Below are 27,138 nucleotides of genomic sequence, written 5' to 3'. Positions count from 1 at the left end.
AATACAGAAGAAGTTGCATTGAATCAGCAGATTATGACTTTAAAAAAAGATCATTATGCAGCAAATGCATAATACACCAGCAGGGCTATTTTGTGATGTTGCTGTTTAAAAATATGAAAATTACTATTCAAAATAATGTTAAATATGAGAAAATTGTATATATTTAATTTCCTGAAAATCTCTTAAGATATGAAGTGCTGGCCAAAGTTACTCATCAGAAAGGGTAACACAGAAAGATTGCTCAATAGCATTTACAAAACCTGATGCAAATTATGAACACTGAATTTGTATTTTCAGTCTTTTCTGTAGTGACATATTTAGAACAGTTTATGTGGGTAATCTCTTCATTTTTTTTTTTACTCGTTTGCACGTATGTTCTAGAGTGGAAAATACTACTCATTGTCTTAATCCCCAAATGTTTTACTAACATTAAAATACCTGAAAACATACAAAAAATATTTTATAATAGACCACACAGCAAAGAACCTTAGAGATTTCTTTATACAAGTCCAAGATGTATCTGGAAAAATAAGTTTATCGTACTGACTTTCTGAAAACATCAAACTAACAAGTTGGTTTTCCGTGTTGAGTTGTTCTCTCTGCTGAAGACTTTGGTTTTAGTTCAGGAGACCTCCTACTCTAGAAGCAGGAGCATCCTCACAGTCAATACCAAGAAAGATGAGACACTGTGCAGTGGGAGTGGGAAAGGGATATCTCACAGCATGTTTTCTCTCTGCATTTTAGATAAAGGACTAAAAGACTGCAGTCAAAAAGTAATAGGCACCCATTGTGTACCACGACCGCGATATGCAATAGCCTATCTCGCTGAGCGGATGATCTGCTGCAGTCACCACATAATTAAGTGTTTAGATTCTTGGTAAGCAGATAATTCCGCAACACGGGTACCAACAAGCAACATGCAGAGTCAGTGCAGAATAAGCATCGTGTAGTATTTGGTGCTAGAAAGATGCAAGTGATTGAAAAGCAGGGTTACATCAGGCGCCAGACTCAAAACACCTACAGATGGAAGAGATGTTCTCTGCTAGGCTTTTAACTGACATCACAGCACTGAATGACTCAGCCAGCCAGACCACCCACAGCTGGAAGCGTAACTCTCCGTGGAAGTAAATTTACAACCCACAGTGAAACAACTGCCTCTTCTCTTTATCTATCATCTGTCTTATTCCATTTTCCCAGGACTAACCTTATGCCATTTGCCCTATTACACTGACTTTTGTAGGGACCGAGAAAGACAACTAGGAAACGAGTTACCTAGATTTAACGGAAAGGAGGCAGAAATCTGAGAACACTGAGACACGGCGTACGAAATACCCCAGCAAGACAAACAAACAATAAATAAGATGTCCTTTGCCTCTGAAAGGGACTTTATATTAACAAGGAAATTGCATTTCAGCAAGGACATTTTTTAGTCTCATAGCAAAAACAAACTGTCCAAGGACACATCTTATTACTACACATGATTAAAGCAATGACTGAACAGTACAAACTGTTTGAACTTGTTGTAATACTTCATTTACCCTTTTGTGCACATGTGCATACAAGAATATTCTCATTAGACATTTATACTTGTTGCTTAAAACACTTTTTCATATATTAAAATTAAAGTTCTGCAATATGCTATAAGCCTATGCGTAAATGCATTCTGACCCCCTGAAAATTCAAGCCCTTAAGAAAAACAACTGCATTTCTGGCAAGTATGCCTAGGCCAGTCAAAGGTCGCCAGAGGAAAATGAGATCAAAGGAAGGAGTTACTGGGATACAACAGATCAGCCTTCCAAATTCTGCCTTATTTGTGCAAAATAAACTGCAACACTGTCATCCGACCTTAGTTACATAAATGAATCTTAACTCCCAATACATCTTTGAAAAACAAGAGTTAAAGTTACCTAAACTACTTGTAATTTTTTTCCTCTTAGGAATAAATAAATAAATAAATGCCCCTTTTTATTCTTTGCAAGACAAATAATGAGCCAGGCAATGCTTTAAGCAAACTGTTAAAGCATAGCTTGATAGAATAAATCTGAGTTTTCTTCTACATTTCTTATGAGAGCAGAACGACTTCATATTAATAATCAAAGTTGAGGAGGATTTTTTTTTTTTCCTATTTTCGTAATTAAAATAGTATTCCTGATTTTAAAATCTCACCACAGTTGTTATAAATTGAACGCAACATTACAGCACCAGCTGGAGTAAAGGATAACACGTACTCTTATCAAGTGAATTTGTGTACCTTGTCTATAGTCAGATCCATTAGTGTCTGTGAATAGTCACGATACCCACCGACACCAATACATATATCACAGCATCAATTATTTCCAGAACATGAAAATATGACAAGCTTTCACTTCCACCAGCAGAGATGGAAAACGGAGAAGCAGTTCTAATATTTGAATTAATTTGGGGGTTTTCTCCTTCCAACTTGAGATATTCTATGATTCTATGAAATCCAGCGAGTTGGTAGTAGCAATACAGTTTGTAGCATCTCTCCCATAAATACTTAAGCTTCTTGCTTGAAAAAGGCACGTTTCCCTACTTCCTGCCAACTGTTTGGTTTGCCTTCTCTCCCAAACTATTATAGATACCGTTCTTGAATAATACACTTAAATTGTGACTACCAGCTGTTCAGGTTTTCTCTTCAGAAAATTTAAAAGAAAAAGCAGTCCAACAGCCACTGAATTTGTTAGGTGTGCTTGTTACTTAAAGACTGAGACTGCAACTTGAAAAATTCCATCTCCTCATAATGCACAAAGCAACATTTTGTTGAGTTTCACAGCACAATAGTATCAGCAGCTAGTTCTTCTGAAAAGACTTTTTCCACTCAAAGGTAGAGTTGTTCAGAAACATGCAGATGTATTGTGTGGAAAACATGTTTTTCAGAAGTCATGTTTAACAGAGCCATTCACAGATGATCTATGAAAAAACCCAGGTCTGGAATCCCTACTGTCGCTTTCTTAAAAAGAAATCCCTACAGTCCCTTGCTAGGTGACAAGTAGGAACCCATTCTGCCTCATTCTGCTGGTTGGCCAGGACCTAATGATACCGGCAGAACCCACAGTTCCTGGCAGTCTGAGAAATGGTGAGGTACCCGGGGATGCAGGTGGCACGGATCTGAAGCCATAATGAGATTTTGCCAAATTAATAATGCTGCTACAACATGTGAGCTACATGAGAACCAGGTCTTGAGGGTGTTACAAAGCAGTTCATCAGCAAATAAGCAGCTATTTTTAGTATGTATAATGAAAGAAAATTGGCAACATTTCCAGCTGTTTTGCCAAATACCTGCGGCGCTAAACCTTTCAAGTTAGACTTAAAAGGGGCTGGGGAACACTTGACTCCGACAGATGTCTGAAAACACTCAGATATACAGGTAATGAAAACATATTTTAGAAAAAGCCTAACTACCGGTGTTCGAAAACACCCTACTGTGTTATCTCACACGAGTTTTTCAGCAAATAGGATCTGACCTCGAAATGTACTAGTGAAAAACTGTTTCCTTTTATTTTTCATATCTAAATATAATGTCAACAAGGTTCAAAAAACAACTCAAATGGACACACAAACAATGAAAGTGCTTACTAAGCCACTTTAGACTGGACACCAACTAAAACTGATTCCAGGTACTAATTATGATAATATCAAGTGCTTTCACACTCTGTCTGGGCAGTTACCATTTCAAAGCCCAGAGGAACGGAAGGAAGGGATGTGAATACTTCCCTTCAGTTGCTAACCCCCCTAACCATTTCTTTTATTCAGTGAATCTGACTCCCTATGCACTTCACGTTGACAATAAGGTATGGGAATTTCCTGGGAGGAATTACGTGCCTCTAAATTGAAATTATAAGCAGCTGAGAGATAAGCAGACTACATGGTATTACCTAAACCAACAAAGCATTTCCCCACAAATGCCATGTACCCAGGAATTACTGCTTTTAATAAACTAATAGCCAATAGTCTAAGTACCATAAGTGGAATAAAGTGCACATACAAGCAGTAGCAACCAGTAAGAAGTGTGCAGTAAGCAACATTCATTAGAACAAAAGTTAATTAAATCTACCTGGAGGATCACAAAAATAACTCAGATATTATATCCTCATGACCTCAATGAGGATTTTACTATTTCCCAAAGTGTTCTGCCCCATCTAGCATGCCACAAAAGTGTTCTTTCCATCTTGCTGTTAATGGAACAAGGGAAAAAAACAGGAGGAAAAAAAAAAAAAAAGTAGTTCATTCCACTTTTTGATTCTCAGTTGCTAATAGAATACTCCCAGTCCAGTGAGACTAGTACACACAGCCTTCGCCTCCTTCAAATGGGCTCTGGGAATCAGAACATGCTTTGGGAGCAAACAGCACATTACTTATAATAGTCACTTAAAGTACCTTGAGTTAAATCATTCCATCTTGATACAGACAAAGCTTGACTAAGTTTAGTCAGTTAAGCTTCTACTCTCATTCTTTCAACTCTCCTACCACAGTTTCTCCTGGACATCAATGTGTCCATTCTCCCTTCCTTTGGACAGATGTATCCCCCTTCCCAGATGGTCTGCACACTCTCTCTCTAATTAAAAAAAAAAAAAAAAAAGTCCCCAGGACCTTATAAGAAGTCATTTTCTCATTCTTTTCCCCTTACCCATGCCAGACATCTAACATTTAGTAGAAATACCCGATATCATATACGCACTGTCTGTTTTTATTTATGTATAAGAGTAGTTAGTGTCCTGCTCATTAGGAACACCTTTTACCCACAAACAGGATCAAACTTGCAGTACTAGTTAAGCTCTTCCCTTTCCTCTGCCTCTAAGTAAATGTACTCTGATTGTACGTTTCTGTACTGCAGTATAGCCTAGCAAAATTCCTCCAATGCCCACTTTCCCTGTGTCCTGGTTTCGGCTGGAATAGTTAATTTTCTTCCTAGTAGCTGGTATAGTGCTGTGTTTTGGATTTGGGATGTTGATAACACAGATGTTTTAGTTGGTGCTGAGCAGTGCTTACACTAAGTCAAGGACTTCTCAGCTTCTCATACTGCCCTGCCAGCGAGGAGGCTGGAGGTGCACAAGAAGCTGGGAGGGGACACAGCAATTGCATTGTGCATCACTTGTTTTGTCCTTTTCTGTCCTAGTAAATTGTCTTTATCTCAACCCACAAGTTTTACCTTTTTTTCTGATTCTCTCCCCCATCCCAGTGCGGGGGCAGGGTGGAAGGGGGGTGAGCGAACGGCTGTGTGGTGTTCAGCTGCCTGCTGGGTTAAACCACGCCTGACAGGAGTCACCTCCAGAGGCTGAGGGCTTGTGCCCCTTTTCCAATCACTTTGTCAGCGCCCCCTTCCCTAGACAGGGATCCCGGCTGCTGATGAAAGAATACACAAAACAAGTGATGTGCAATGCAATTGCTCACCACCCACTGACCGATGCCCAGCGAGGCCAGCCCTCCCAGTTTTTGTTCAGCATGATGTCATATGGTATGGAATATCCCTTTGCCCGGTTGGGGCAGCTGTCCTGGCTGTGTCCCCTCCCAGCTTCTTGTGCGCCTCCAGCCTCCTCGCTGGCAGGGCAGTATGAGAAGCTGAAAAGTCCTTGACTTAGCGTAAGCACTACTTAGCAACAACTAAAACATCAGTGTGTTATGAACATTACTCTCATCCTAAATCCAAAACACAGCATTATACCAGCTACTAGGAAGAAAATTAACTCTATCCCAGCTGAAACCAGGACACCCTGCAAGCTACAAATACAAGAGATCATCTGGGGGAGACTGTCAGGCTTTGTTGAATGCCCGTGGGGAAGAAGTGCCAACTACATTCTGCCATTGGCTAGGTTACACAATAGACATGCCTTACAGCCTGTAACTAATATTTTTGCAAATTCAGAAAGAGAGACTCTTAAGGTAAAATACGTCCTTCAGGGCATAAAAAGGTCTGCATGCAGCCTCCTACTCAGAACAGGTGAATTAAGAATGCAAAACCTTAGCTGTGCTAACACTTTTTATGGTTTGTGTGTTTTGTTTTGGTTTTTTTATTTTCTTCTCTCATTGTTATTATAAGAGACATCAGCCTGACCTCTTGTGACTTTTTCTTTGCTGCTTCTCTGGTTTGGAGTAAAGCATGTTAATATGTCAAATCTAGAAATCTAAATTATTCTTCAATTTATTTCATAGAACACCCGCCCGCTCAAAAAAAATCCAAACAAAAAAAAACCAAACCACATTTCTATAAAGACTGACAACAAAAAATCACCCCTCCTAGTTGTTGATGTAACATAGAATTAAGACATGGAAGTAAGATCAGTAACTCATTTCCTTACATAATCTTGGGAACAGCAACACAATCAGAGTATAAACAGTGCCAAATCAATTTAGGTAAGCAATGTGTTTACAGAAGCACTGTTAAATAGCTTCTAAACATTTTTTTTTAATGCTGACTTTCTTTCTTTAAATATTTTCATTTGACTTGTCCAATGCAGGATAAGGTTTAGAGCAACAAAGGCTGCCTGGGCCAAATTGTCCCCCGAAGTTCCGAGTCATTAGGAGGCATTATCAACAAATGTACAGTACCACAAATGAATTTCCATCGTCAGGAACTGAGGCAATAGAGATACCATCAGGTGAACCCCCAAGCCCCAAAGGCACTTTCTTTCAACAAGGATTGACACTTCCCCACTCCCACCGAATAAAAAAAAAAAATCCTATACTTGTGGATAATGCAGATGTTAACAGCATTTTCTAGATAAGAGTTTTAGATATGAAAGGTTTGCTATGTTTACATACAAGAGAAGACTGTTAGGTTACTTTAGTACTGAGCTGATACTTTTTAAGAGTAATCCTTGCTACATTAAAAATAACTGCAAATTGCAGCAGCAGCAACATAAGAATGTGCACTGAATCAGATTTTACCTTTATAGGCCAAAGACTTGCTCAGACAGAGAAACGAGTGGGATGAAACTACTATCATTTACAAAATCTCACCTGGAATGAACACATCCAGCAGCATATACGTATCTGCCCACCTCAGAAGAGGGGTTAGCGATCTCTCTGCATGAACGTTAGTGTACATGAGTGACAGAAAGTGAGGCTTCGGCACCTGAGCCCTCACTGCCATCGCCACTACCCACTAGAACCATAATCCCCTCTTTGAATCATGGAACAGATGAAAGAAAAACTTCTCATTTAACATCATTCCATTTAAATCATAGATGAAAGTGTATCCAATATCAAAATCTGATATGACAGTGTTGTAAATGTTCTTAGAAAAATCTTTTCCTCAAGACCAAACACTCCCAGGCGATTATCAACTTTATTAAGTATCTTCTGTTCTCTCCTTTTCAATATTATAAAACTGGAAGAGTAAAATCACATAACTGTGACATTTCAAATAAACAGCATCTGTGGACTTTAAGTTAATTGGAACCTATGCATCTTTGAGACCTAATTCTTAGACTAATCTCCCTGTGACTTCCAGAAAACTCAGTGTAACTGCCATTTCTACAAAACTAGAATAATGATAGTACAGGTGATCAAAATCCACCTCGCCAACAGAAATCTTGCTCAAAAAAAAAAGAAAGCATATTCACTTCACAATCCAGCATATAAACTCAAAGTGTTTCTTTGAGAACAAGAAACAAGAAGTTCAGCCCTGAAGGTAACACCCAAATAAATAAAAAATGCAAATGAAGTGAGGTTTTTTCCCCAAATCCAGATCCCTTTCAGTAAGATTTTTAGCCATGATTTCCACTAAGTATGAAGAGGAGGAAATCCAGCAAATAAAAAAAAAAATCCACAAGGTAAGGTGGTCACATGCTCACAGCTACATTTTTGTTCAATTTCTTCTACACATGCAGATACTTGTAAAACCTCTATGTGTTCAAATTTTGAGGAAACTCTTCCTCACCTACAAGTTCCACAAATAAACAAATTGAACCAACTAACTTTGTTTAGAGCAGCCATGTGTTTTACTCTGCATTCTCAGTCCAACTCTCCCTTGCTTTCCTCTGTTACAGACTAGAGACACAAAAAGAAAAAAGTCAGTACCTCAGAATGGCTAGGAACAATTATTAGGAAATAAATCCTCACATAGCCCATCCTGTATACCCTATATACTGGCCTTTCCTTGTTGCCAAAAACATTCATTTCTAACTGATGCCCATAATAAACAACAAAACTGACAACTCAAGGGAAGAACATTTCCTTCCTCTTCAAACAAGCAATATTTCCAAGATACTTTGAAGGAATCCATCTGTGATATGCTTGCCCAAGCCAGCTGTCTAAACCCATTACCAGTGGGGAAGGTGCAGAAAGATCACTTCTCTTTTCTTTCCAATTCAGTATCACATGATATGGAAGTGATAAATTGAAAAAAGCTCATGGGGCAGCAAAATCTGCACGACGTGAAATTTCACTTATGCTACTTGCAATCCTAACGCCAAGACAACAGCGGTCCTGTGGCTTAACAGAGATCAAGCAATGCTTTGCTTATCCCACCACCATTTCTGGTGGCACCAAAACAGACAGATTATAGCTGTGGGTAAAGGTGTACAATCTGCACAGTTTATGTCCACAAGATATTTCCTTCAGTCAGTTTTGTAATATAAGAGTACTCAAAGATCTCTTATTAATAGCAAGCTCTCATAGAGCAAACAATAGGGAGCATGATAAAGTTGATCATACAAACTTTGGCTTAGATGCCACCTTGATCTACGGAGGCAATATACCTGAGTTTGAAGTAATCAATCATGACGAAACCCCAAATGATCTATAGTATAGCAATACATTTCCTCAATGATATGAGCTACAGTAAGCACTGTGGATCCAACCTCCTCCTACAAATAGTGTGTTGCGCTCAAAGATCTGGCCTTTATCATCAAACCTTTTAACACTCCAAGCAACCACATCATTTCTGAAAGAAATTGCATCACAATGAACTTGCTGACGTATCAGTGAGGACATTCTAACCCTGTGCAGAAATGGTACATTTAAGATTCAACTGGCCTTTTACAGTTTGCCTTCTATGGACTGTCAACATGGAGACCAACTATGTACTTCCACTTTGCTGCTAAATACATTTTTTTTCACTCTTTTCATTGTAAGCAGATTGAAAGCACAGGCAGCTAGCTATTTAATGTATTGTCAGTAAATCATTTCAGATTACGACCTTCTTGGCATTCACCAACCTGGATTGATATAATCATCTTAGACTGCACAGCAAAACTTTTTGTAACATATGACACGAGCTCACTTTTCACAAGTACATGGAACATGAGCACTGATCCTCCAGCCCCATTTTACCTGTTCTGCACCATGCTCATGGCCATCCAGTCTGAAGGGTAAACATTCTTCCCAATGAGATCTTTGAACATTATGAATGTTTCCATCAAGAAGTCCTAGAACAACAAAATACAGTAAATCTGTGACTCTGTAACACAGTTTAAGTGTTCCTGCTGTGATTAAAGAACCGAGATGGAGGGCTCCACTTTGCTCCCAGTGAAGTCAATGGAAAAATTCCTGGTGGTATCAGTAAGCCCAAGATTGGAACCGAAGTCCTGTAAAACAGCAGTCTCGGATTCCAAATGAAAGCTAAAAGTCATTACATTGAGCTCTTAAGAAAAGATAAACCATAAATGAATGGAAAGAAAAAGCTATAGTACTTTGGAGGAAAGCTGTTGAATTTTTTATTAATTAGCAAAACTGTGTCATTATGCATAACGAATTAATAGATTTGAAAAAAATAGTATTTTTTATTTAGTCCAAATTTAGTATTCTACTTTAAAAATTGAAGGCACTCAGAGAAAGTTTTCAAACAAAGCAAACACTATTTCTTTTCCTGGAAGTATTTAGAGATCACAGTATAATGAACTTAAAATAAACAAACATAATCATTTCAGGTCTATTTCATGTATAGCACATACATGGAGTTTTACCCTTGAACTTCCAAGCCAGTCACCTAGAAGTCTGCATGACCAGCCAGCTGAAATGTCATCACCTATTACCAAAACCCCACAAGAGGTTTTTCTATTACCAAAAACTCTCTGCGAAGTTTGTACTCTTTCTTGTCATATTACTTACAGAGAACCAAGTGAACAATAGCTCTCAACAGCATTATTTGAAAACAAATCTTTGTCCTCTTCACTGACATGTAGTTATGGCATGGAAAAAAAAAAGAGAAGACAACAAACCAAAGCCTTTACAAACAGCAAAACCCATTGAATATATTGATGTCTTGTCTTTTTAATTTTTTTTTTCCTCTGCAGAACTGTTGAAGTAATTTAAGGATTACTAAAAGTTCTAGGACCAAGTATCCAATCTGCTTGGAGCTGAAATTATGTTAAAATACTGTTACGTTTTCAAGTAAACTAAAGCACATGAAGAATTGCAAAAGCTACTCAAGATTTAATCTGTTAGGATTTCAGTTATGGCACCACTCTGACTTTAAGAAAGAAAGAAAAATGGACAAATATTACCAGCTGAAAATATTACCTCCATGGACAAACTGTATACGGTGTAATCAAAACGTTTGCCAATACCCAGACTTATTTCAGAGTTATGTCAGGAGTATAAAAGGAGAGACATAGGACTACTGAAACCTTCTAGAACACAGCGACCACTGGTACAAACTAGCATAGACCCCAAGCATCATTAAATTATGCCAGAAACAACTGGCATAAATTGATGTGTTGCAATAATAAGGCATTTACTGCATTTAGCATACAACATTACCTGGACCAGGAGTAGAGTCAATAGTGAAAATGAAAAGTGGAAATGGATCACGTTGTGCAAAGTGGGGAGGGAGGGTTCAGTTGGTTGAGGGTTTGTTTTGTTGTTGTTTTGTTGTGGGTTTTTTGTCTCATCAGAACAGTATAACACAAAGATCCCATTACTTATTCTTGATTATTATATTAACACCTCGGTGCTAGGGTCAACAACAGTGATATTTATATCTTTCCAAATTTCTGATTACAGTATTGTCTAAGGTCACCATTAGAAGAGGGAGGCAACACAATGACATAGAGGCAGAAAACATACAGAAACAGACTTCATTCTAGGAAGAATCAGACAAGACACTCCAAAACAATACTACTGACTTTTCACAGGAAATAAAATACTTAGAATTATTTATCACCTCCGTGATTATTTTGTACTCACCACTAGTTCTGAACTTGTCTGAAAAGTTTCAATGTAAACTGAATAATGCTGGTTGTTCATCTGGTTTAAGATCGCTGTCATGCATGCCACAAAATGACTCTGAAAGAAAACCAGACAGAAATCAACACATGCAGATTACTTAAGATATTGGATTGTATTCTTTCTAAAGTTGGACTACTCTAAATGCCTAATAAATCCTTTTATGTCTGTAAAAATAAAATAATATTCAAGCTTTGGCAAGACCAGAGGAAAGAAACAAACTAAGAAATCGAAAAGGATAATTCAAAAGCTACCCTGACATGGGGCAGGCTCTGGTGAGAAAGCTGCATCATTTATGAAACGCTGCATGAAAACACACATTGTGACATGAAAACTTTTATATATAAAGTACAACTCAATATTACCTTACGACTCCTAAAAGGCATGTGATATTGCCCAGGTTTCTTTCATTAGGAATTCATAGGAAGAAAATCTATTAGCATCAATATTTTCTAATAATTCCAGAAACATAGGTTATTCACAGGAAGAAATATTGCAAGAAAGGCTATTTTTTACGTTCTGCAGGCATTTAAGTAGCTATTACAGAAATCCATAAAACTTCTAGAGAATACTATTACTTTAATCTCTCAAAACTTTTTAAACTTCCTCAAAAGGAAATATTTTATTTTTCTCAATTCCCAAAGCAGAAATCCTGAAAGATATAAAATTATTTATAATCCTAGGTTTTCACTGTAATTTACTGAAAGTCCCAAAGACATTTATCTCTCAAGCACTAATAGTGAGCTTAATGATTTGCAGTTTTCCTTTAAGACAGTAAGAATCCTCCTTATTGATGCCTTACAATTTGCTGAAGTTTTAATTATTGTTTTAAAAGGGAACCTGCTTTAAATGCTTTGATTATATTCAAATAAGAGACTCTGAAGTAGGTGAGCATGCAAAATCATTTTCTCGATTTACTCGGATCTTTCCATCATACTGCTTTAGAATTGCTAAGAGGGACTCCCCAGCCCCTCTGACCAGAATTTCATTTCCACCTGGTACTGCTCAGATTCTCTGTTGAGCTCTGATTCACTTTATACTTCTCTTACATCAGCAAGGCAACAAAGGCACACATCACCAAAGTACCAGCTGCAGTTTGTCGTACCCAACCATTTTGTCTTCCACAAAGGGAAGCCTTCTTTAACTTCAGGTTATGGCCACTAGAGGTCTTTTACTTTCGTATGTTAGCTGCTGTTCAGTTTGTACTGCCTTTTTTTTATTTATTTATTCCTACGCGAGCAGACCCAGCACACTTCTTGCATATAAACAGTGAAAATTACAATATAAAGGACCTATTATACCTTCTTTTGGAGTAACATTAGTGCTAGTGAGAGGCTTGCCTACTTTTTAAGACTAAGAAGACACATTTTCTGCAGGTAAACCAAAAGCTTTCAGGTAAGGAATTGTGTGTTCTCGGGTACTGATGCTCTTCTAAAAAGAAATGCTGGTTTTCCTCCTGTAGTAGTTCACTTTTACAGTTATGGATCTGATAAATCTTTTCTGTGATGTTAAATGTACAGCTGAAAGTAATAATGAATTGCAAATGATTCAGTAATGAAATAGTGTGGGGTTTTTCTTCTGATGTCTTGATTTTGGAAAAAAAAATTACTGACAGAAGTTAGAGAATTGTACCTGAAAAACAGCTTGTATTTTTAGTAGTTAAACATTTGCCACAGAATGCCTTTCTGTACTCATGTTAAATAATCACTTCTGGAAATAAGCAGCATTTCTTCACAAGCATTGAATAGATGGATTCTGTTGCTTAAAGGCATAAAGACCTTAAGAAGGTTATTTCTTTTGTTGAAACCAACTTCTAAAATGTGTCTAGCTATACCTGTGATTATGGTACAGCATGAATGCTTATTCTTAGTAACTATATGGTGATTTTAAAATTAACAGATAATATGCCTTGATTGCTGAAAAGAGCCATATGCAAAGATCACATATTGCTGGCCAGTACCTCGCACCAAACCTGTCCAATTCACACCAGTGGGACTGAATGATACGTAAAAAAGAAGGTGACAGTAAAGCTGGTTTGTTACAAAAACTTCCTCCATCATCTCCATGTAACTGTAAAGCAGGAAAATACACAGTTTGATCTTTAATAATTTTCTTGCTGGCGATCTCAACTATTAGAAATTAACTGCTAGCTTCTTTATAGGTTAAAAGCTTGCCCCTCCCTCCTAATCCCCAAACGCCAGCAATAAAGATTCACTTCTCAGATGCAGCCTCGGATCTTTGAAGTACTCATGTGCTCTCGGCATCGCCATTCTCACTGGTAGAACTTCAGTGTAATACAGGACTGTAAAGAGCTGTGATCAAATCTGCAAATATCTCTATGTATTCACTTAAATTCTCCTGTGCTGTTTCAGTACCTCTTCCTAGAACGTGCAAACAGCATGAACTGCTTGAAAAGACAGTAAGTTCTGCACAAGAATGATCTATTGCTCTTTGAATGCAGACGGCATGCTCACTAGATGGACAGAAGGAATTCAGAATTAAGCACTGCCTACAAACATAATAGTCTAATACTTAGAATTCAAAAATTTATTTCATTAAGTCAAGCACTGTACGTAGGGATTGAATAGTATAAGAAAAGGTTGTGCCAGAGAAGGTGAAGTTCTTCAGATAGAATCCTAACAAGTTATTTCAGCTGTGCTTAGGCTTGTTAGGATTTACCCTGTGAATTGCAGCAGAAAAGGTTGATTAGAACTAGGTCAAATATATAAAAAATAAATGTATCATAGTAAACACTTGACCGATGAGAGAATACTAACAGAAAAATTAACAGAAATAACTCTGAATACACTGTACTATGACGAGATCTAATAAAATGTTTTCCAAGTTAAAAAGATTACTTTCCATTTAAATGCAAAAGAACCCAGAACAGAAACAGCACTGAAATCTAATTTTTTATTAACCAATTGGCTGGCAGCCTTTCAAAAAATGGCTAAAAAAATATGAAATTGATAGTATGAACATTGCACTTCTATCGGGAGCAGGAACAAGAGTAAACAGGCAGTCAACTGAAAATGAGACAGAGGAGAAAACGGCTCAGGAAACATTCAAACTCCCTGCCCACTTAAAAAAAAGCATAACTAATATCAAATTTAAATGAACTATAATGCTGGCTGGCTTTTGTATAAACACTGCAAAATAGTGGCTAAGGTAAACGAAGTGCTGTTTTGGTTGAGTATATACAAAGTACACCAAAAGGGATCAGGGGTGCATTCTGTAAAACAAACAGGGCTTTCTGAGGTCAAGGGGAAAGAAGGCGGAATCTTTTCCACTGTTGTCAAAGCGCGGATCAGCTGTGGATGCAACATGTACAGGAAAAGAAACAGCTGAAAAACATGCGGGTCATATGAGTAAGATGACAAACTTCAACACCTAGCAACTAAATCCCGGCATACTTTATCATAGCAGATGGTGACAGGTTGCCGTAGTAACTTCAAATAACACTAGCACCACGAGAATAAATAAAGCAAAGGCACTGGAAAAACAAACAGCAACAGAAAAAAACATAGAATGAAGCTACACTTTGATTCTAATCTAGTAGCATTAGATTTCAGTGGCGGTAGGGTGGGTCACCTTCCTGCAGGTGTACTGGAAGGATTAAGGAGGATATTTATTTCATGTAGGCACTTCATAACATTTATCCTCATTAATAGCGCACTTGACCAACACAGAGCCCGAGTGTAAACATATAACCACATCATTAAAAAGCAGACAAAACAGAAACATGAATAATTCCTAATAATTCAAAGACTTCTGAAGGCCAAAGATGATGTAATTACTTTTATATCCCCTTTTTTAGCAGAATGCAGGATGTTTTAAACGCTCACTTTACTTACCCTCACAATTAACGTAAGGTAAGAGATACCTTTACATATCACCATCCTCACAATCTGCAACCCTAAATTCGCTAATGATGGTTTACATTTGATGAATGCACAGTTTTCTGTATTGGGCAATCAATCTTATCCAGAAGATCCAACAATTTTGTGGTGTATGAAGCTGCCATACTCCATAGATTGGATTTAATCCTGAACTCCCTTTCAGGTTAAGCTAGAAGTTTCAAAACTCATCGTATGTTAGTGGCAGTAATTGTAAAAAAGGTGCACATAAAAAGGGTGACCAAGACTTTCTACAGGCCAAACAGTTCTTTCCTTTTTTGTTCTGAAACAAGTGCAAAGATCTTTCTGGAGGAAAAGTCAGAAGTATGTTATCTTTAATGTCATTAAAGAAAAACTAACCAATCACTGTTTCAATCTAATGTTTCAAATCATCAGTATTTATGTTGTAGCACAAGCACGTAATTGAGCAGGCCTCCCAATACACTGTTCTCACAGAATTATTGAGTCATCAGACGTGTTTAGTGTCATGAGCTAAGGAGCAACGTAATTACCAGAAAAGTATGGGAGATGCTCAGTGAGGCCATGAAGAACCACAGTGATTTGAAGTCACAGTTCCTCAGAAACCCACAGTACACCTTGAGAACTGTGGCATATGTAGAGGGTAGCACAAACATCTTTTCCATATTATGCAAATACTAAACAATAACACTCTGAAATGAAAAAATAACCAGAATTTGAAGGGACCTGCTAATGTGGTTTCTTCTCCAGAAACAGATGTCACTGCCAATGCGTGTGCTGCCCTAAACTGTACTGTTTCTAGCTGTAAAAGTGCAAACGTAAACATTGGAATAGGCTGCTACGCAACAACCTAGAGTGTTCATCAGATGCGTACAGTACATCTGAAATGGGAAACAGCTCCTAACCCACACAGACTTCTTGTAGCTTGCCAATGAGTGCGTGTCACTAATAATTAATTTACAATAACAGATTCATCTACTCTTAGTAGGTCTGAGTTTTTAATTTGCCATTTATGCATTCATATTGTTCATTGGTTCTGTCGTCTTGTCTTTTATAGCTGACTGAACAGAAGCTTAGGCATCCTGGTTCTGCATCTTACTGACAGCTTTTGATTTCTGACTGAAAACATGCCGGGCTCTTTTAGCTTGTGCTACTCTTTTCTTTACATTCACATGATTTAGCCAAAAGGATCTATAACTACAAAACCAGCAGACTACCAGATGGAAAAAATATAGGACAATTTTATAACACAATGGAATAGTAATAGCAGCTGCTCTGTAAGATTTAAAGATATGTTACAAGTTAGACAATCAAGGAAATTTCAAAATTATTTCATTGAAGACTTTTTCAGACATAAAGGCAGTAAGACAATGGTTTATGGTATGACAAAAGTAGAATGATTTTTTTTAGACTATATCCTTTGCCATCTATTTTTATTTATTTATTTTTAACTTTGGCTTGATTTCCCAGCAATATTCCAAAAAGAAGATTTTTCATTCTTTGCAATGTTTTTGCTGCTGCTGGGTTTTGTCGTTTGATTGGTTTTGTGCCATAAATCCACTCCAGATCTTCCACTACAGTCTCTGGCTAGGATGAACACTCTACTGTAATTGATTTAACTTGTGCTTAAGTCTGTGCTCAAACACAGTCGTGTAATTTACTACTTTTCCCAGAAGATTAACATTGTGTTCGTCTTCAAGGCGTATGTACAAATAAATTATGGATAACATTATCTAGTATGAAGTGAGAAGGCAATAATTTGGAACGAGCAATCATTGTCTGAAAACTGAACTATCTTATCCAGAGCACAGTTACCAAAAAAATCAGCTGTTTCACCTCCTCACGTAACCACTGCTGTCCACACCCCCAGTCTCAGCTCTGCTGTATCAGATGAAATCTTCCATCCTTGCCTTCCGGGATCTACGCACCTTCATGCTGCATCTCTTTCCTCCTCCTCTGCAATCCACAAATTGCTTCACCACAATTACTTTAGCCAGTTTCCAGACTGGTCTCACAGGCCAGATGAAACTTCCTGCCCTGGTACGTAAGATCTCCACTGAGAATCCCAATATCCCAGTGCTGTCAGGCTGCTTATTTCACTAATTCCTTATTCAAAGTGCTATGCCATTTCCCTGTTGCCACTGAACCAGATGGTCAGCCAAGTTGGCAAAGCGTGGCTTGTCCTGCCAAGTGTCCCAGTGCACTCATTCCCATGTTGAAGATGATGCAGTCAGTATTCCATAGAAACAACAACAGCACACACACAAAATACAAGCAAAGAATAAGATTAAAGATATTTCCCCCGGTTCATTTACTGTAGTAAAGCTTGGCCAGCCTCTTGCATTTATAAAAGGACTGGAAACCAAACTGGGAACTTGAAGGAAGTGATACAATGGCTGGGATGAGCTGGAGCTAGTCCCCTGCCCAGAGGTATGATACTTCACAGTACCATAAAAATGCAAATCAAAAAAGGGGATTGCCACCTATATAGGACTACAAAGCAAAACACACTGGCTGCAAGGGAGAGCAACGACTGAGTCGAAGAGAAAAGGGTAGAACTGAGCAATTTAAGTTCATTAAAGTGCAGTAACATCTTTTATTTCTAAGCCAGGTATTTTGAATTTACACATATTGTGAAGATGAATGTCTTGGATGCTGATTCACTTCCTTAAAACTAAGCAGAGCCACCTCCTGTATTCCCAGAACTAAGTCACTCTTTAATTGATTTTGTTCTTTTTCAGCTGCACTCACTGAAGACAGAAAAATTAAATTAAACTTCAACCACATGATCAGAGATGAGACTAATATAATATATTTGTGAATGGTTAAAACAAAGCTTTATCATAATACTTCTGCTTAAAACTGCTGAAAGCCATATAGCTCCAGAAACTTTCCTCTAGCTTTTAAATTGATCTTACAAAGAAAATAAGGACTAATAAAAATAATTTTCCGACAACTCGCATCCATTACACTAACAAATGTACCAACTGCATATGTTTAGGATTAATTAATAGCAATCTCCAAGGAATCCACCAATACATTTTATTGTAAATTATGTAAGATTTTCTTTTATTTCTTTTTGAGTAATGGCACAGCTGCACTTGAGCTGCCAAGTCCCCAGGCCATCAAAAATTCACCAAATCCTGAAGATATTAATGGAAAAACCTTTAACTCTGTCTAATACCAGACATTCCTGCTAAAGAATAAATATTGATTTTGTCAAAGTACATGCAATCCAGTATTGAAGCATTTGCAAATGCCAATATGCAGCCATCTCTTAGGCTGAGGTTAAAATCAGTAATGCCTTGCCTGGTTGATAACCCTTCTACTAGGTCAGAGTCTGCCCTTTTACTTAGCCATAGCTAAGCCAGCCATAAGATCAAAGTTGCTGAGAAATTAAAATTAAATGTATTTAAAATCAGTATTCCTTTTTTAGAAGCTGTAACAACCCGATCAACTTTTATGTGAAGAGCCTGGTACTTTTTCCTGATATTTTAAATGTATACTAATGCCAAGATGCTTTTAATTTGGCAGTTCCAGTTGCCATTTGTCCCCTTCCACATTAAGAGCATTGTATTGGTACTGTGGTAATTTGTTTAATTTTGTAAAAAGAACAATAAACCCAGACTGGAAATGATAAGAGTTAATAAGCTACTATTGTATTTATAGCTTCTTTTAAAGAATAATAATTTATCTTCACCTCCATATTTTAAAATTGTTTTGACTACTGTTCTCGTGGGTTGAAAACTAACTATGGTCTATTCCGGTCCATGGAGGTGGTGAAGGGCAAACAAAAGACATATTCAGCATACCCTGCAAATACACATTGACTAAAGCCAAGAATGTTTTCCTTTTAAGCAATCTTTCACCCTCAGTCTGCCTTAAAGAAGACGTTAACTTGCCACTTTGTTCTTCAGGAAATTACACAAATGTTTATAAAAACAATGAATATATGAAGGGGCACTAAAAAAATGCCAAAACAGCCTGACCCTTTCACAAGGATCCTCAAGATCCTGATAACAAAACAGTTGAAATAAAGGGAGATGCAGAGGTAATTGCCCTGAAGCTGCCCTGTTACCTCCATTGCTTACCAACACTATCATGGCAAAGGGACTCTCACTAGAATTATGTTGCTCGCTACTTTTTCAGAGCTACAGTAGGGGAAAAGAGAAGAATTGAAATAGATTCAAGCATGTGTATGCACAGGAGCTCCAATATAGATATGAATTTACCCACAGTTTAAAAAGAATTCATACTACATCAACAGACAATGATGTCCAGTCTGCAGAAACGGGGACTTTTCCATCATGGAAGGAATATGTACTGACATAAATCTTGGTTAGTGTAACACAGCATGCATGCAATTTCATATAATTTTCTAACTATATAACTCCTACACAGGACAAAATACTATACAGCTTTTAAAGGCAGCTAGGCTGTGGAAAGGTGTTATACGAACTTCTTCATACCGTTCTGTCAAGCTGCTACTCTGTGCCACAGATGAAAACAGGGGTAAAGTGCAGAGAGATCATATTTTCATTTTAAAGTAAAACCAAAGGAGTAACTAGCAACTATTGGAACAGTTTTATTTTGTATCTGAAATATGAAAAATATTTAAATTATATCCAAGATGGGTCTATATTAGGTTTCTAATTTTTATCTAATAGTGGGCTCCACTTTTAAACGTGAAAAAAATCTTGGAGTGTGGTTAGCAGAATAACTGGCTAAAAAAGAAAGTTCATAGTAAAAAAAAAAAAGAAAAATCTTTCTAAGAACGAGAGCTTTTCATATTGAATCTTGGGTAAGTTGGTTAATAGAAACCATAGGGAATACTCAGTGAAAGGAGAAAACCCCATGGGAACACATGTATAAACACGGAAGGATAAAACTTCAAAAATTACATATTGACCTTCTCGTGGGTATTCTGCAAACTACTGCCAAATAAGCATCCTTCTCAGGTGTGGCTCTTTTTAAGGAATGCCACTTCCAAGATGTCCTAGTTGGTTTAGTTTCAGTTATAATATCACAGGAACAAAGAATCCTAAAACTGTGATAACAGAGAGAAAATTACCAAAATAGCATTGTCTGCACCACTAATTTGTGCACACGCTGATCTCTTCTGCAGGGGTTGTGTCATACTACCACATTATACCTGGGCTCTGGCGGAATAGGAAATATTCCTCTAATAACTCTTTGCACCAGCCCGATGAGAGCTGAATTTATTATCTACTTACTAAAAAACTAGGATGAAGATGGGAGTAGAAATTTCTTTGAATAATTAAATCAGGGAATATGCTTATGCTCCATCCGTAGTGTGACTGTCCCTTAGTTGCTCAATGACTGCAACCTAGGAGCCTCCAAATCCTAAAACTGCAACAGGACAAGACTGAACTCCTGTTCCACGTGGGCCACTCGAGAGTTCATGTGCATTTTTTCCATCCCTCTTCTCCCCTCATTCCCACTAAGCAAGGCAGAAGAAAACGTCACACAAGTGTATGACAAAACACTGGCCTTACTTCCCATATGTGGAAGTGGTTGAGTCCCCATCCCTGGAGGTATTTAAAAGACGGGTAGACGTGGTCCTTGAGGACATGGTTTAGTGGTGGACTTGGATCACTGGATAGGTTAACGGTTGGACTCGATGATCTTAAGGGCCTTTTCCAACCTTAACGATGATATTGGTGCTTTTTTTTTTTTTTTTTGTAACACACCTAAGCATGCTCAAAGAGGAGCTCTGCCACCTTGGCATTAAATCCTTCTGACAACAAATGACATCCTCATTCTGAAATTCATCTCACACAAAACCCAAACCCAAACATAAATCCTCCTCAGAATAAATGGTGAATATAGATACAACAGCACTATGTTACAACAGGTCTTCCCAAACACAAACTGATTTTCAATATTTTTCCACATTTTAGCAAACATGAGTATCAAAATATTTTGTGGTGCCATGTTATCCGACCATCTGAAGTGCTTCAGAGGATGACAACTATACGCCAAAGAGAGAGACACTTCTTTCTTTGTGTTGCTTTACTGCCAAAATATTCAGGACTATTTGCAGTGATTTTATTATTTTTCCTAATCACTAAACTGGGATTTCATCTAAATAGATTGTCTTGCTAACAAACCAGGGTATTAACACCTTCTCCTGAACCTAGCAAACAGAGAAATAATGAAATGTTTGGGAATTGCATTCCTAGCAGAAAACAAACAAAATCAGAATCACACTCATATATAAGCAGACTTGATCAATGAGTCGGAGTGCCAGAGAAATGCATATATGAAAAATATCATTTGTTATGCCTCTGATATTTAGTATATGTATCTCCTAAACAGTCTTATTAGGCTCTTATTTCTGTGATTAGTCGCTGCAATATAGAATGTGTGGGAGCATCAGTATATATCTAACGACACATACAGAAAAAAAGATTACGATTAGAAGTACTGCAACCTACACATCCACTGACTACATTTCTATGTTAATGCTATTAGATTTAATAGCAGTTTCAGAACTATACTACTGAAGCAGTTCATAAAAACTTATTAGGTCATGGTATGTAGAAGCATCCTTATTATACCACTCCATTGAAATGATACAAAAGGACCTGTTTATGAAGCAAGTAATTTTTTGTCATTTTAATTTAGTAGTGAAAATACTATACAATCACCTCTATAGAACTGAAGGAGAGAACAAGCATCTGGTAGATGCTATACCATCACATATTCAAAAGAATTTTCAAGATATTATAAGAGAACTAACCTCTTGACAACATCATTATGGTATGTTTTATAAACAAATTCTTTTCTCATTTAAGTCGATTGAACCCATTGAGCTGAATGTTACATTACAGCTTCCTAAACCTGTGTCTTGTGATCTGTTGTGGTCTTGTGATCTATTGTGCAGTTCCTATTCACACAAAGCCCTCTCAGAATCATGGTTGCAGCCTTACAATATTAAGAAAAGAGTTTGGAAAACTAGGGGTGATTCTCATGCTCTTATTTAACTTCCAAGCGGAGTGGAATCAAATTTCCCATACAGATCGCTATCAGTTTTCAAGGCATGTTTTATTAAGAAGAAAAAAAGTAACTTGTTCTGCTCAGTTTTTATTTTAAAGGATACTGCTAATATTTTATAGCTTAAAACAGAACTTACTAGACTGCAGAACTTAATGCCAGGAATCCAGCAGCATAGAGTATTTTTTCTTAAAAATAAAAGGAAGACAGCACAAGATGCTACACCGTCCTCCCCACAGAATTTCTTATATTTAGAAAACATTTTGCAAAAAAGCATTTACTACTACAGCAAGGCCATTTATCTTTTTTTTAAAATGCTACTGTAGTCACGTAAGATAAAAGTGACTTTATTTGATCTCCCCTGGGTACAATGCCCTGATCTCTGAGATTGCTAAATACAATAAACATTTAAATATTTAAATAATTTTAGCAACTAATTACAAATCATTTGTAAAAAATGCAAAGACAAAAAGGAGTTTATAACCAAATGAAAGGAGAAAGAATATCATATATATGGCATCAATACGATGCCAAATGAATGAGGTAATAGAGAAGGAGCAAATTTGAAATCCAGGAACAGTAGTGGAGCTCCCTTACCCCTTCCAGATTATCATAAAAATCTAAATGACAGTGCTGCAATTAGAGAGTTCCAGGACATTAGGTTGGACTTAGCAGGTTGTACAGCTCAAGTCGCAGATGCTCTGGAAGAACAGAGTAATCAAGCATGAAAACAGGAAACCAATAAAATAGTCCCCAGGATTCTGGAGGAGAGAGAAAAAGAACTTGCATTCTAGTGAATTCAAGAACGTATTATTCAGGATTTCACAGCACTGCGTAGGGAAGAGGTTCTTTGGTGGCAAAGAAACTGAAGGAAATACATGTGTAGGATATGGACAGTAGGCTGGCAAAGTAGTTTAGCCTGGCCGCTGTTAGCAGCTGAAAAAAACCCCAAACCTAGCCCTTGTTCAAATGCAGTTCTCTGTTGCTGGCTCTTCTTCCTTTATCGCTGCTGCTCCCCCACATGTCTGGGGCACATCAGCGTTTCAAGACAAGCTAAAGGAGGAAACAACCTAACGTACAAGCCTATGTAGTATCATGGGGACATGCAAAGTGTACGAAAATAAGCCTTCACAGTCTGATAACAGATAGAGAAATCCTAATTATTGCACCAGACATAACTATGTGAATCCTATGGATTTCTGAAAGCTATGCATGAAACAAATAATACTAGGAACACACACATCTCTATCAACATATGAAATTTAGGAAAAAAAAAAAAAAGAGAGAGAGAACACGTTCCAGGTGAACTAGGTCATCCCTCTTCTACAAGGACATACACACCTTTAGGCTGCCAGTTAGCCTTATATTCCTGCCTTTTAGGGCTTTTTCTGCGCTTACAGTTAGGAGAATAACATAGCAATATTGACAGATTACACACAGCAACATTTTTGTGGGTTCTATTTTTTAAAGTGTTATGGTTGGGTTTTTTTACTTTTACAAGACAAAAAAAAAAAAAACAAAAACAAAGAACAAAAGAAACTGAAATGCATAGCTAATTATTTTTGCTAACACAATGTAAGATAACCCAAGCTTCTCTAACATATTCTAGGTTGCCTGCCTTGCTCAACTTTGTGGCAAGGTAGTCATTTGGTTTCTTGTTCAACTTTATCTGGAAAACATTGGAAAAACTGCGCGCTCAGTCGTGTCTGAAGTGAGATAAAGAAACCACACCTGCATGCTTTAAGTTTTATCTGTCTTGTTAATGATGCAGGAATACATTTCGAAATTTTCATTGACTCAGACTGCTACTTACCCAAGTTAAACCTGAAGCTATTCCCAAGGAGACCTTTTACAATGAAATTATTGTTTAAAATAAAAACCAGTACAATGTTGTGACCATAACCTCACTGCAGAGCCACTAAGGCAACGTACTGCTGTATGGCATAACGAGGAAAGGAAATAACTCCTATAAAATTCCGGACATCACAGTAAAAGCCCCAGGAGAACATCCCAGGGATACAAAAAAAGAAGCAAGCTGTTCTTTCTTCCAGAGACACTGAAGCAGGGCGGGCCATATTACATATTATGTAGCCACTTAAGAGCAGAGATTGCTGTTTTCTTCTCCAACTCACTAGAGAGGCTACAATCATGTAGAATACTCAATTACATTCTGCATTCTTATGCTTAAAGCAGCACCAGAAAGCAGAGGGAAAGTGATTTTAAGGAAATATGCATTTACTTATGTGGTTAACTTACATATTCCTTTTAAAGGATTTCACATATTTCACAACACATAAGGAACAGAACTTCCTATTGATTTGTAGAGTATACTACATGTATTCTATCTTCCCGTCTCCTGTGAAGTTTACTGCCTTCACTTGTGGAAAACTAATTTCAGAATACAAGATTTTTTTGAGGATACTTATTTCCATGCAGTTTTTGAGTTACGCTTATTTCAATTCCCACATATAACTTCTGGACTGCTTCAAAATGCCAGCCTGAGTAAAGACTGGATAATAAAAAACTCAACACTGAATGACAGGCAAGTGCCGCACAGCTCAGGACAGTGCAGATTTATTAGAGATGTCTACCAACGATTAACTTCTCTGACTACCTAATAATAACTTTGCTAGCTAAAAATAAAATCTGAATTTATACGTGTTATAAAATCAGTTACAAGATACAGACTGGGACATTTGCTTATGTTGCCCAGAGAAGTGACATGCTGTTAATGTCTTCAGCAGGGTTCAGAGCCCTGGGTGTGTTCACAGATCTTAATCTTTCCTTTAGTGACCACACCAGTAGATCATTAAAGGATGACCTACCATCCTTTGTGTTCTGTCATCTAAAAAACTCAACAAGGTTAAGCATCGCCTTTCCCAAGATACAGTGAAATGCTTATCTAAGTGCCTCCACAGCAGGACATATATAAATAAATATATATGAGATACTTCAGTATGCTTTGAGATCTCTCTCTCTCTCCCTACCCCCCCATCTCAACACATACTGAAGAAGTATCACCTCATTTTTTCCTGCCATTGTACCGGCTTCCTTTTAAATATCATTGATTTTATTATCTCACAACATGCACTAAAGCCACTTCATGATCTTACTGTATTTTATCCTTCTAAGATGATGCAATTGCACAGAATTTGCTTCATCCTCTCTTTCTATATGCGTAGTTATGCAATGTGCCAAAAGACCCACAGCTACTGAATCTCAGCCCTTAACTCTAGAACATTGTGACATCTCAATAATAACCCTTAACCACAGTCTCATCTTCTTTATGTAGGCGTTTAAAACTAATATTGAAGAGATAGCGCATATTATCAAGATTAGGAGCTGAATATGCCAAAGCAATTAGTTCCCAGAGGTACAAGGTTGACAGAAAAACTGTAAATTGATCCTCCTAGTTTTTGTTTGTTTTTAACATGTCACGCTTAGCACTTCACTTATCAAGCGCATTTGGGTTCCAGCTGAGTGTCCAGTCCCTATGTAACTCAGACCTTTTCCAGCTTACTGCACTCCATATTCCTACATTACTCAGTACCTGTTAGTACCGAGACAAGTTTAAACTGTCGTAACCTGTCCTAAGTCAGCAATAACAATCAAAAAAAAATTAAAAAAAAAGTATTTGAATAAAGTGTGAAGAACAAATTATCCAGTTGTTTGTCTTACCCCAGTGGGACCAGATTTGACTGATTTGTCATTCTATTGCTTTGAAGTACGAACAATATTTAGCCATAAATATATTTAAATAATGCTACACATGGCAATAAAGCTGTAACTTAGAATTGGGATCTCTGTCAAAGAATGAGCTGCAGAGAAGCTTACATCCAATGCCTGGGGCTCCTAACATTGGGTCTGGTGCAATGCTTAGAGAGCAATTGTAAGGCTACGTTATTTTTCAGGCTGCAAATAATTAACTGAAGTGGGCTTTTTTCAAATCCTCTCCTCACAAACAGCAAGGCTTTTGAAAAGCAGCTTCTCTCTACCTTTAGAAAAGGTAGTCAGGCAATAATGATACCACAATTCAATTTTAAAGGCACCTGTCCTGCATAATAATCTGTGCACCTCACAAACAACGCTGAACCACAAAGCTTTAAAATATACAGGACAGAAGCGGTCTATAAAATGACAGAATCAAGTCACAGAGAATTACGGGTAAGTTGGTACACCAGACTGAAAACAGTTGCCTTCAGAATGCTCATGAAAGAAACCAAACCTGCAGCCCTTCCCAGGGATTGAAAGAGAAGTAGTGCACAACAGATCAGATGCAAGCACAGCAAAATATACCTGTGTTGTCGCTTCCCATTATTTGTTAGCGACACCAAGCTGTTGGGTTGTTAAATACCCGGTCAGGATACTAAGTGTTCTGTTTTTAACAAATTCTTGTAAGCCTTATAAATCTGAACTTTGAGTTTCCCTAATGCCTACACTACAGACAATAGGAAGTAGACCTAAAATTTGCAAATGCAAAGCCAAAGTTAGAGAACAATCATGCTCAAAGACTTTTCTATCATGTAATTCTCAGGTATTTAATTGTAATCCCCCAAAATACATGTCATTGAACTCTCCAACATCATCAGGTTGGCGTACTTTGAAGTAAAATGACTTATAGCAGGAACTCATAATAAACAGATGTTTCTCTCTTGCGCTACTCTTCTCACCAGTCCCCCGCAAGAATGGATAATTCTTGCTCATGGCAGGTTGAGGACAGAATGAAACAGAGTTCGTACAAGAACCCAAAGTTCCAACTTTATTGACAATTATATCACTGCTTCATTTTGCAAACATTCAAAGAAAAGACATGCCAATACATTAGACTGTCTTAGCAGACTACGCTGCAGAATGATAAAAACTGAGAAAAGATTCCTCTGATATTGAAAAGTAGCCATGATCACAATTGATACCAGATTTTCTCAGAGGAGTCCCCAGCTCATTATATCTCAACCTACGTTCTTCCTCCACCTGCAGCTTTTCACACCAGAAGTAGGGAGCTTATGGGAAATGTCATTCTCTGCATATATCCTGCCAAAGCCAATAAGCATAATTTCAG

The 27,138-nt window shown here is 37.5% G+C and overlaps 1 protein-coding gene across 1 annotated transcript in view; it reads right to left on the bottom strand.

The window, feature by feature from the left end:
• Window positions 1–27,138, bottom strand: part of DOCK2 (dedicator of cytokinesis 2) — a 201,064-nt gene that overhangs the window by 64,129 nt on the left and 109,797 nt on the right. The window contains exons 28-29 of the mRNA XM_082323800.1: window positions 11,149–11,247; window positions 9,295–9,389 (exon numbers count right to left, since the gene is read on the bottom strand). Coding sequence (XP_082179926.1) covers window positions 9,295–9,389; window positions 11,149–11,247 — 194 coding nt within the window. The remainder of the gene's footprint in view (window positions 1–9,294; window positions 9,390–11,148; window positions 11,248–27,138) is intronic.

The sequence above is a fragment of the Platalea leucorodia genome (genome assembly GCF_965183815.1).
Source record: "Platalea leucorodia genome assembly, chromosome: 11".
Taxonomy (NCBI): domain Eukaryota; kingdom Metazoa; phylum Chordata; class Aves; order Pelecaniformes; family Threskiornithidae; genus Platalea; species Platalea leucorodia.
This window is presented reverse-complemented; position numbering and strand designations above follow the sequence as displayed.